General features: G+C 45.1%; 1 protein-coding gene across 1 annotated transcript; it reads right to left on the reverse strand.

Annotated features, from left to right (window-relative positions):
• Positions 1 to 279: 279 nt before the first annotated feature.
• On the reverse strand, positions 280 to 12,053 carry p4htma (prolyl 4-hydroxylase, transmembrane a). Its single transcript, XM_042707523.1, is given in 18 exon segments — positions 280 to 1,314; positions 1,633 to 1,738; positions 2,143 to 2,232; positions 2,918 to 3,001; positions 3,003 to 3,076; positions 3,079 to 3,107; positions 3,533 to 3,606; positions 3,608 to 3,708; positions 4,893 to 4,983; positions 5,543 to 5,661; positions 5,664 to 5,717; positions 9,795 to 9,806; positions 10,458 to 10,468; positions 10,967 to 11,004; positions 11,006 to 11,029; positions 11,476 to 11,681; positions 11,684 to 11,787; positions 12,046 to 12,053. Coding segments are annotated over 18 exon segments (1,425 nt in total). The 3' UTR covers positions 280 to 1,114.
• Positions 12,054 to 13,236: the final 1,183 nt, after the last annotated feature.

Raw genomic sequence — 13,236 nt, forward strand, 5'->3', positions numbered from 1 at the left:
TTTCTGTGGTCCATGTTCAGTGTGGTACACACCATGATACCAAACAGCACAGTGACTACTTTTCACCCTTAAAATAGGCAGACTGACTAAATACAAGTTTGAAGACACCTGTAATGCTAATTAGAGGTCACACCTTAGTTTAACATGTCCCTATGGTCAAATTATTTTCAATCTTTTCTAGGGGTACCATCATTTTTGTCCAGGCCAGTTTTTTAGTTAAAAAAAAAAAAAATGATTCTGTTGAACCACAATTCAAAAGCAATGTCTGATTTTCATTAGTTTATTTTCAGTAAATGTTTATTTATTATTGCTTTTGTCAGTTTCAAGTTATTCCAGTGACTATTGTGGGGTTTTCTTTATTTAACGGAAGGGTACCAACAATTTTGACCCCGTCTGTATGTAGACCTACATTGTTATGGAAAAAAGGGGTGACACGTTGTTATGGGCAAAGAGGTACTGCATGCGCTTTTTTTACACAGACTTTTAATGTCACAGATGAAGAGACATACACCAAGTTATTTCGTAGTTGCTTCTCGTAGGTAGACGTTGATTACCACTCTCAAACCAACTTCACTGTTGTGGACTGTAATCCGAGAGGAACACTGCTCTCAAGTGGAGTACAGAGCGTGCAGCAACACAGAATTTTACACTAATGTTCAATGGCGCCATACAGTGGAGATAAATTATTCTGCAACTTATTGAACTCCAGGACCCCTCACTCCCCTTTCAGGATAAATAACAGTTTAGTTTCTTAGAACGTCTATATATTTGACAATAACAATTTAATAAAGATAAACTCCATTCTTTTTCGTAAATAAATCTGATACATTCATGAACAGTCTGAACAATAAATAAATATCCAAAAATGATATGTAAATAAGGAAACCTGTGAATAATAAATACATAAGTCAAACAAACAAACCAGTGAACAAACTGCATACTCCTGAAACATTTAACAGACACACTGTAAACCTGAGCACACACATCTTAAACTAGTAAAACACTTCCCAATGGGGAAAGACTCCATCATCCTCATGTACCAGAAACAAATAAAGCAATCAAAAACCCATAAACTTGGGGTTGACTCTACTGACAAGGAACCGGTTCGTAAGCATCACAAATCCTGGTGGAGGTCCGCGTGAGTCGAGCGTGGTGGATTTCCGCTCTCAGGTTGCCAGGAGACCAGGCGCTGGTAGTGAGCCTGGCGCTGCTGGTCCGGGTCGACGTTGACCCAAACGTTGCCGACCCACTTTGGGCCGCGGGTCACCAAGCACCCCCCGTGCAGAGAGTACTCATCCAGCTCACCCATCCACCCTGCAATGCCCAGAAAAAGCATCAAGTCTTTGCACACCTGCTGCTACAAACACCTGCTGCTACAACCACCCAGCTGATAGAGGCCTTCCCTAGAAAGCCCTAATAAAATGTTTGTCTTCCATAAATCTGTTTTATGGTGTCATGGCGTGTAATGGTCTCTGCTTCTAATACTATAGACACATTGTTTTGCAGTGAAATAAATCCATTTAGCCAGATTCTCTCAGGTCAAAGCCACTTGCAGCAGCAAACAGTCTGATTATGGGAAGTGTACAAATGACTGCTAAGTGCTAATAATGTTAGAGGTGATAATAACATTACCGTAGCCGTCTGACAGATGATTGTACCACAGAAGTGCTGTCCCTGCTGCTGGTTTCACTTTCAGATTGCCCTTGTCACAATACTGCTGTGTGAGATCTCCCAGTGCCTAACACACACACACACACACACACACACACACACACACACACACACACACACACACACACACACACAGGGAAAATACACACACACACACACACACACACACACACACACACAGACACACACACACACAGGGAAAATACACAGACACACACACACACACACACACACACACACACACACACACACACACACCACACACACACACACACACACACACACACACACACACACACACACACACACACACACACACACACAGGGAAAAGAGATGACTGTTGAATATGGTGTAAAACAGTGAACCATGCTGTAGTTGTTTCTGAGTTATTTCTCCCCTTCTGCACTTCAGTATTAACACAGCCTGACCCAGTGTGTGATGCTGAGGTCTGCATGGAGAAGGGCACTCACCTCTTCCTCATAGGTTCTGTTGTCGGCCACTGGGAAGCTGGTTTCACCCCCTCCCTCCACAGCATTCAGGTGCATAACACAGACATGTACCTGCAACCCCACACGGCGTCAGTCAACACAACTCCCATACAACTCCAACACAGCTCCACTCCATGTAGCCTGCACAGAGTGGCTGAGGTGTCATTCTGCAGCTGAACTGAGATTGTAATGAGGTAGTTGCGGACACACTGCACAGAAGATTCAGGGATCGGTCAGAGAGAGATTCATTAAAGAAGAAAAGAGATGAATGATTTAATGATCAGCACTATCAGTCTTGGCTCACAAGCCATCAGCAGAGCCTACTCAGCTGAAAACGTTGATGGGTTACATTTAAGCCTTCCGAGTTTTTGAGCATTTAATCCAGTAAGTCCTTGTTCCTTGTTTTAACATTCTGACTTGGTATGCATTGAAGTGTTTGGGATATTGTGGACACAAACACATACACTTGCAGCACCTCACAAGAGAAGCAAATAATCACTATCTTATAAAACCATCTATGGTAAGAGCAGGGGAGTCAAGATGAACATGGAGTTACCACCCTTAATAAATGTTTGGCTGATCTTTACAAAGTTCTGTCTCCCTGAATGTCAAACGCTTTCCTAAGATTCTACAAAGAATGAAACAGCAATGGCAATAGTAAAATCTTCTCTCTCCATACAGCTTCACACACAAGCGCGCACGCACGCACACGCGCACGCGCACGCGCACGCACACGCGCACGCACATGCGCACGCACACACCTGCAGGGGATCTGGTGGGGTGTGGAGGTGTTGGCCGACAGGTGGGTGTGTGCACAGCTGGCATCTGGATGGGTGGAGCTTGCTGTCGTAGTGGGCGTGGCTGTTAGCCCCCTGCTCGTACCGTACCACCTCCAGAGGCTCGCTCAGCTCCACAATGAGGAGGGCAGACGAGAGAGGCGCGTCACCCTGATTGGAGAAAGACAGTAGAGAGGTGTAAGACAAACAAATAATTAGTTTTCCCTAAAGGAGACATTTATGGTTTACTAACGAGTTTGGTCTTCTACTGATGTTTAGACTGTCATGGGAGAAGCTCTGTGTTGGTGTGAACACAACACTGCAGCACACCACAGGAAATAAATATTTCAACGCACTTTAAAACATGTTAATTAACAATAGGAATGATTTATTAATGTGGAGAGCGGAGTTTGATCACGTTTCAGTTGATTAGGGTCTGAGAAAGTAGGAACAGACTTGAGCTTTGTTTACTGTGGGTGAACCCACTTAAGCCTTTACCACATGTATGGAGAGAAACTGTCGGCTGATCTCTCTCTCCAAGACGCAAACCCTGTGTGTGTTTAAATCATGTTTGTGTGTTATCATGTTGTGTGTACCTGGTCCTGATGTTTTGGAGTGTGCGGTGAGCTCCGTTCCCGAGGTCAGGCGTTGTGTGTGTGCTCTGTGTCCGTGCTGTTGAGGTCCACGCGTGTCCCAGTCTGACCCTGGCAAGCCGCCTGTCTCTCTTGAACACACCTACTCACACGCCTGAAGTCCTGCAGAGACAAAACACCTAAACACACACATACATACACACACACAGGCACACACGCATTAATATAACACACACTCTCATCATAATACACATCACACACACACAAACACATATATAACACACACTGACATCATAATCACACACACACACACACACACACACACACACACACACACACACACACACACACACACATATACAGTATATAACACACATTCACATCATAATACACACCACACTCATTCACACACACACACACACACACACACACACACACGGACTCAGACACACACGGACTCAGACACAGACACAGACACACGGACACAGACATACACACACACACACACAGACACACACACACACAGAAACAATAACTATGTGTAACCCACTCTGAACCCATTTGCATTCCGGCACACATAAGTTATTTTTCCCTCCCTGTGCGTTACTCTCGGGTCAGCGGCTGCTTGTTCACTTTGTCCCCTCCGGAACCGAACCCCAGCAGGCCGCAGGCCACACAATGGGAGGGGGGGGAACCGGAAAGGGACCTCGCATGTATGGGGCGGGGGGCAAGGTGGCGGATGTGCCTGAGTTTGAGTGTGTGTGTGTGTGTGTGTGTGTGTGTGTGTGTGTGTGTGTGTGTGTGTGTGTGTGTGTGTGTGTGTGTATGAGGGGGGGGGAATCCTAGGGGCCAGGATCCGGGATATTCCCCCACCCAAACAATTAGATTTTAATGAGTGATGATGGGACAAGTCCGGAAACTTTCATGTGAAGGTATTATGCCACTACGTCAGGTCACGCACACACACATGCATAAGACCATACACACACACTCACATCTACACCCACTCACGCATAATCTCTCCCTCTCCCTCTCTCTCTCTCTCTCACACACACACACACCTAAACACTCACTCACTCACACGCACAATCTCTCCCTCTCTCTCTCTCACACACACTCACTCACTCACACACACTCACACACACCAAAACACTAACTCTCTCTCACACACACACACACACACACACACACACACACACACTCTCTCTCTTTCTCTCCCCAACACACCTAAACACTCACTCACTCACTCACTCTCTCCAACACACCTAAACACTCACTCACTCACTCTCTCTCCAACACACCTAAACACACACACACACACACACTCTCTCTCTCTCTCTCTCTCTCTCTCTCTCTCTCTTACCAGCTGGGTTGCTCTCTAGGCCCGAGTGGATTTCACGGAGGTTGTGCGCACTGAGCCAGGTTGCGTCATGAGAGCGTGACAGGCTCAGAATCTGAGCAACAAACACAAGAAACAAGAACACAGTCTCATTAGGCCAAGTAAAGTAAAACAGCACACCGGAGGCCTTCAGCTGGAACGGTGAGCACGACTCCAACTGACTTGAGCTCAGCAGATGACCTAGCTTTTGACATGCTCTGTACATGCAGGTGTTCATATCTCATAGTGCGTTTCCACTCCTCTCCCTTCAGTCTCTCCACTCTACCTGTGCAGGTAAAGCCATGGATGCGGAGAGAGGAGCCCATGGTGCCAGTGAAGCTTGATCAGAATAGGTCTGGACCCTGGACAATAACATGCCCCCTTCAGCTGGACATTCTCTAGGGTACTTCTAGGCATTTAAGAGACGCTTTTGTGCAACAAGGCTTGTAGCACTTCCAGCTGCCTCTCTGGTCACCCGAACTCACATCCAATAGCTCTTTGCACCATGGCTGTAACCCCTTCAAAGGTGCAGCTGAAATCATCTCTGTATGATCGTGCCTCAGCCCTCCCAGTTCCAGTTCCTCCCCTCATCCCCTCAACCCAGACTCCTCATCCCCTCATCCCAGACTCCTCACCTCCTCTCTCTGGAGCAGACCGTCCTGGTTGAGGTCCAGCAGGCTGAACAGCTCTTCCTGGCTGAGCTGCTCCTCTAGGTTGTCACTGGGCCCCACGGACGAGCTCTGCATCAGGCCTGCAGCTGGGCTAGCTGCATGACCACGCTGCTCTCCTCCACCGATAGGAAGCCTGGATCTCTGAAGCACAGACACGACATGTTAGCACACCAGCAGTAGCTTTAGTGATGTGAGCTTATTAGCAGGAGCATGCGAAACAAAGCACAATGCTGGCAATGTTGAGTTCATGGTCTCAGCTTCCAATGTGGCATGGAGCACTGATCTTACAGACAAAGCATTTATGGTCAACAAGCAGGCTACACTGATGTTACTTACACTAGTCCTGTTATTGCACAAGTTTAGGCTGGATTTTGACAAAGTGACTGAGAGGGTAACAGTAAGACAAGCAAAGCATGGCACCCCCGTCATGGGCCCTGGCAGCACAGTATGACCTAACCATGCTTGAGGTCACACCGGATACAATTATCAGCAAGAAAATGTACAACTTTGTCAATGCACATAAAAAATCTGTCGTCTTTCTGATACCTAAGAGTTTTCTACAGTGAGTAGTTTGTTGGTATGATCGGTCACAATGATGTGAGTTCCATCCTGAGTTCCACACTTCAGACAGTTTAAGCAAGACAATTCGAATGGGATCATGCTGAGGAAGTCTCAACCAAACCCAATCCAAAGCAAATAGTTAGACAGTTATACATGCGAGTTTTGCACAAAACATAAAATACTGTCAAACCTGCTTGGCGATGATAACACACACTCACACGTCTTTCAGTGTTACGAGCCCCTGTGCCTCCTTCAAGGTTTGCGCGGTCAGTGCACGGGTTGTGGAGGCCTGGTGGCATTAACTGGTCCATTGTGCACACCTGTAGAGGGGTGTGTACGGGTATTTAAAGGGTTCTCCTCTCTACTGGAGGGCACCATCTCTCATTGAGGCTCTTCCTCTCTCACTACTGATGCACGCATCACACGCACTCATATTCTGTTCTTTCACCTTGACTTTTAACCTCATGTCTGTTGTCCGACTCTGTTTCTATGTTGCGGCTTCTGAGCCGGCTGTAACAGTCAGTTTTAATCAATGCAGTAAATGCATTACAATGGCTGGCTTGTCAGGCTTGAGCACTTGCAACAGGTTTTGGGATCATAGCCCAGTCTGAATGACCTGCAAAGTGTATTTGAGATCAGAACCCAGTCTGAATGACTGGGCGAGGTGGATTTGGGATCAGATTCCAGTCTGAATGACCTGCGAAGTGGATCTTTGCCTCAGGTGGGTCTTTGCACTCCCAGACTGAGTGCATCAGAGGGAGAATGACTGGTGGGATTAGTGGGCTTGATCTTTTGTTGAGCTGAGCAGCAGTGATTAGGGCTTTCACTCTGAAGTGACGACTGAGGGAACGTCAGCTATTGGGGTCACACCCTCATCTCGCATTTGCTACCGTTGGGCACACTTGATCAATATGGATGGCGACAATCAATGAGCAAAATAGCATTTAACAATTACAGATTTGTCATTGATTTCATCACAGCACTGTCTTCCATCCTAACCATATCCATGCCCCTGATGTATATCACCGCTCACACTTGTTTTAGGCCACTGGCAACATTAGTCCCAACACAGCAAGTCCTACTTGCCACTCATATGGCCCTCTGGAGACGGGGAGTGGGAGCTGGTGTTTACATGTCAACAGTCCCTTAAGTGATTGGGGATATGGGGATAATGAGTGTCGTCCTCTGGGTCTCCTCCCCAGGGCTCTGTGTGTGGAGGGGCCAGCCTGGCCTGCTATGGTAACTTCCTAGGTGTTAATGAGACGGGCCCTCAATGAATGGCCCACTCTGAAGGGCCCATTGTTCTTGTGGGTGGGAGCTGATGATACGGGTGAACTTGAGTTTCACTAGTGAGTATCATCACACATTGTCCTTGCTGTCTCTCTTTAGCTGCCTTGAGTGAGCACACACACACACACACACACACACACACACACACACACACACACACCACACACACAACACACACACACACGCAAACACACACGCAAACACATACGCACACACAGACACACACAGCTAATGAAATATTTCCGGAGAGGCGGCTGCTGGCTACGGCACTCTAGTAAGGCTTTCATTGCTCATTAGGCTAGTGAAATTGTGTGTGAGTGGGGGAGGAGGAGGGAGGAGGGAGCTTGTATTCCCTGGGGCCCCGGGACGAGAGAGGAGAGGAAGTATGCGCTGGTCTGGGCAGAAATCAGGTTACGCTCACAGCAGGACTAGAATAACACCTCAAAGTCCCACACACAGGCTCAGCTGCACACACACACACACACACACACACACACACACACACACACACACACACAGACACACAGAGACACACAGAGACACACAGAGACACACACACATACACACACACACAGTGGACTTTCACTTAAACACTCATTTGACTTTTCTAAAGAGCTGAAGTGTGCTGAACTACATGATCCATATAGGACAAAGTGTAATTTAATTCCACTGAGTCTGCCACCGGTGCCATTTAACGTGTCTTCATCAAATGAACTAATGTAGAATACTAGAAACCCTCAAGCACAGCATTGGCCACAGGAAAGAATGGGATAATAAAGGAGTATGTATTGAGCAAAAGTCATCCCCTCACAAGCAACACACAACACCCACACCAGATACCAGAAGGTCCGCCCCTAGAGAGGTAGCCACTCATAGTCCAGTATATATACACCTATCCTGGCACTGCCCCTGTCTGTCAGAGGACTATTCCCACTAACACACAGTCACACACAGTCACACACACACAGACACACAGTGCCTACGGCTGACTTTCCTTGCAAGATTTTGGATATGTACGAGTGTGCTTCCCTGCTGCTGCCCTTACTGCTGTTGGCTGCTCTCAGGCCCATCTTAGGGATGGTGCTGGACGGGGGGCAGTGGGAGCCGCAGGCGTCCTCGCGCTGCGTGTCCATCCCAGCCAACATGGCCCTGTGCCAGGGCCTGGGCTACAGCAACATGCGTCTGCCCAACCTGCTGGGGCACGAGGCGCCGGGCGAGGCCGTCCAGCAGAGCGCTAGCTGGCTGCCGCTGCTCGCCCGTGAGTGCCACCCGCACCCGCATCTTCCTCTGCTCGCTCTTCGCTCCAGTCTGTCTGGACAGGTAAGAGACTCTAGCATGCTACTCATACAAACACACACACACACACACACACAGACACAGGTACACACACACACACTTTTTTCTACAGGTGAGAAAGCTTTCGATACGATACACACACACACATACAGACAGATTTTATACGAAACCAAACTAATATCTAAATAAGCTGGTTAAGTGGTTACGAAAGACACAGTGCTTGCAGATACATTCTATGTGTATAGTACACTTTGCTACTAGGTTGCCCTTATACAAATCATGGGGACTGGTAACCAAATTATCTTTTGGGCAATAACAATCAATATGACACATTGTTTGAGCTACAAAATTAATGTGTAGATTTTCTGTTTGTCTGAAAGTTTATAAGTTTGTTTTTTTGGGGTGTCATAGCTCGAGATAGGAATTATCTGTCCGTCACCATCTGATATCGTCAAGGCATTCCAAAACATACTGGAAACAATATTAGTCAAAAAATCTTTTTTTTTTTTGCCAGATTATGAATTATTCTGAAACTTACTTTTTTTTTTTGATTTCATTTCAATTATTTTTCACAATTCTTCACATGTTGTCTTCTTGTTCACAATATATTGACATATGTGGTTTCAAGACTTCAAGACAACATTTGTTTGCCAGAAAATTCTACAAATATTATTGCAGAGGTATAGTAAAAACAACAAAAATGTAATTGTACCTTTCAATCTAACAGGCCTATTCTTAAAACACAATGCAAAGCGTTTGTTTGCATACTTCCAAAAATACAAAAAGATAAAAGACAAGTGATCTTTAAGGTGTGGCTTTTCCTTTTTTTATCTCGCTACCTTTGAAAACCAGGTGGATCATACTCTACCATTCACTGACTTATTTTCTCTGGCCCTCAACCCCTTTTTCACATGTCTCAGGGTGATCTCCCCTTGTAGGAGTCTCTGTGAATCGGTGAGGGATAGTTGTGCTCCAATCATGACCTGCTATGGTTACCCCCTGGCCCAGAATACTGCAGTGTGACCAGTTCCCCCAAAGATCATCTGATGTGGCATCTCCTCAGTCACACAGTCAAACAGCACTGGCAACAGACGATGGGGTAGGCAAATACGCACATGTTTACAATACACACAAACACGCGCAACCTATGCCAGTCGTTCATTATGCATCAAAAAACACAGTAAATGAACTCTAACTGTTCACACACATATAACGACTTCTCACTATGTGCTCTATATGTCAGTCATTCCCCAGGCCAGCTGTAAAGATTGTGAGCTACAGGAGGCACCTCACCCAAGGAGTTGCTAGACATTTTCTGCAGAAGTGACTTTGGTAAGGAGTCTGTTGCCTTTCCTATCCTTTGTGTTTTGTTCCTTTGTAATATTCATATTTTGTAATTGCTATATCATTTAAAATTCCTATATGCCACTTCCCAAAAAGATCGTACAAACTGTCTGATGCTTACACATTTCCCTCTCCTCCTCCCCCAACCCAGTGGTGAAGCTGCGTTTGACCAGGCTGAACTCAGCAGTTCAGCGGTGGCCAATTTTTCACTGGGCTCTCGGCTGGAGGTCCTGAAGCACGGGCCCCTGCTTGGGGGGAGATGCGTGGGCGCCTGTCCCTCTGGCTGGAGCGCGATGCCACCTGTGTGGGCAACCTGAGCCGCCACCACCCTGACGGGGGCACCTTTCTACTGACGGGCACCGTGACAGGCAACAGACTGTTGGTTAACAAGGCCTACAGCTGGTCTAAACGCCACAGGAACCTCACCAACGCCGCCCGCAAATGAAACGGCATCGTTGTAGGGGTTAGAGAATGGGGAAGAGAGGAGTCTTTTTTGGGGTTGGGGTGTGATGCAGGAGACCAGATAACGCCCAGTTTGCATTTCCCATCTGAAGAGCCAGAACCAGGCGCTAGATGCCACTGCTACGGCAAATGGAATTTCACTTGTGTACATATTTGATTGTGAGAAAAAAATATTTTGTTTTTATATTTGAAAATTTAAAATAATGACAATGACAATAAATGACAATGACAATAAATACTTTTTATAAAACAATCTAAGATGGGTATTTATGAAATTGGGCTTTCTGTTACACAGATGAGGGCTGATGAATAGCCTTGCCCTACTTTTCACATTAACAGAGCATTGTTGGGTTAGCTGTGGGCATCTCATTGAAGGGGATTATATCCTCCGTGTTGTGTGGCAGCAAATCTCACCAAACAGAAGAGGCTTCAGACCTGAGGGTCCGCATCTCATGGGTTTGATCATCCACCAGGGGATACTCTCTGCACATGACCCACCTGTACAGATGCATGCAAAGAAAAGGGTCAATTCCATCCATAATGATGAATGAATAAAATTCAATAGCATGTTATGAAGTATTTCTGTCTTTTGGTGATTTATGATGTAGAACGTTTAAGGAAGTTGTTAAGGTGCAACCTCACAATCTAGCAAGGTGCGTGAAAAACAGGCTGTAGTCCTACTAATTCTTACTGATCCACAAATTCAACAGTATAGAGGGAACATCCTTCTTTACAATAACGCGTCTCGACATGCAGGCCTTCATCCGTATTCTTACAAGCGCATTCTATTTAATAGAGACTGCCTAACATACCCTCACTCCTTGCTTAATCAGAAGTAAGGTTTTCCCCATTTGAGTTGTCTTAAATTGTACTCTAACAAGTTTCCATTCTTATGTTTCGGAAAATGCACCATCCATATTTCAATATTACAAAAGTGTCCTCACCCGAATTCCCTCCAAGCGCGGAAGGCGATATGACTGTCCAAGGTTCAAATCCGGATCGGCAGCAGGATGATGATGAGGATCAGTTGAGGATGATGCTGTTCGTGCTGCTAGTTTCCCCTGACAGAATCTTCTTCCGGATCTGACTTCTCCAGTTGCAGAGTTGTAGTGTACGTACAGGAGTAGAGCAATTACGTTGATTATGTACAATGGAAGAAGACCATTACTACCACAAAATACGCACGAGAGCATACGCTACTCTTCTGGACATTGACTCGATACGGCGCAGGGCGGTGGACGGAGGTGTAGAGGTGTCTTTAGCCGATCCCCACACGAACTGGGAAAGCTTTCCTCACATTCCATCATTCCTGGCTTAGTTAAACAAATGTAATAGCATAAAACTAATTTAAATTCTACTCCGTCGTCTTCTCTATAGGTTGACAAGCCGAATAACGGTAACCGTTACATGGTCCACTGACACAGGTGCCTCTTCCAGGTGCGTTTGAGCACAACATAGGCTTTTTCACTTAAAAAGTTCCAAATCCATTTAGGAACCACAACACCATTGTCCACTTGACCATACTGTCTCAACTGTCAAACAGATACGATTACAGTAGAGTGGGGATAGCACAGCGTAGGCTAAAACAGAATCGTCGGCTAAATGCAGCCATTTTTTTTTTCTGCTTAGGACAGTGGAACATCCCGGGTCGTTTAGAGGTCTGCTTCTAATAAGAGTGTCTGGGTTAAACATAAAACATTTTGAAAATAATTGTTTTATTTAGAACATTATTGAAGTTAAATATCAACATCGCAGTAAAAAAAAAGAAAACAGTAAAAATAATTGTATTTAGATAATATCTCCGCTTAAAAACACAAACAAAAACTGCACCGGAAAGTTAATTTAACTTCTTGCCTTAAATGTTGACAGTCGGAGATAGTTTCCGTTCTGCTAGCAACGATAACCCACAATAACCCCAGGAAGTAAAACGAAACGAGGAAGTAAAATGAGTTTGTTTGTATCAAATGAAGGTTTAACAACAAAAACACCCTGTTAATCGACTGGGTAATATAAAAACCTTTTTTATGCAACGAGTTTTATTGTTCCATTTGTCCTAATGATCGGGAAATAGTTAAAGCGTGTTTGAAAGTTATAGTAGCCTATTTGTCATTTATAAAGTCCTAATCTGTCTACTCGCTAGATCAGACTTTATAATGGTATTTTGTTAACTTTGCATTATATTAACTTGCTTTAAAACAGGTAAGATATAGTGAGTTAATTTAAGCGTACAGGATACTTTGAATAATGCTAAGCTGTAGCTGAAAATTGACCAATTAATATTAACTTTTCATAGTAACATCAAAATGGGTTAAAAACGATTCACTGATGTTCAAAAGTATGATTTCTTGTTTAATATATAGGGAACACTGACTAAACAGGCATCATGCAAATATTGTAGTAAGAAACGGTCAAAACACACAACAATCTGCTGATAAAAGGATTATGTCTTCATTAAAGTTGGTTGAACATGTTCAGAACACTGTAAAGAAAGGGTAAAAAATGTTTAGCAGTAATTAATCTGGCCATTCACTGTGAAAAAACACTTGACACACAGATCACACAGGTGAAAAGAGATTATCTCCAATGCCAGGGTATTGCCATGTGACACGTATCAAACTTTGCTGATGAAACTAAAGATTGTGTCTCAATGAAAGGGGGGTGGAATATGTTTAGGACATTCCAAACATTAAATAAAATGTGTGAAG

This window comes from Clupea harengus, chromosome 4, assembly GCF_900700415.2.
Source record: "Clupea harengus chromosome 4, Ch_v2.0.2, whole genome shotgun sequence".
NCBI lineage: Eukaryota > Metazoa > Chordata > Actinopteri > Clupeiformes > Clupeidae > Clupea > Clupea harengus.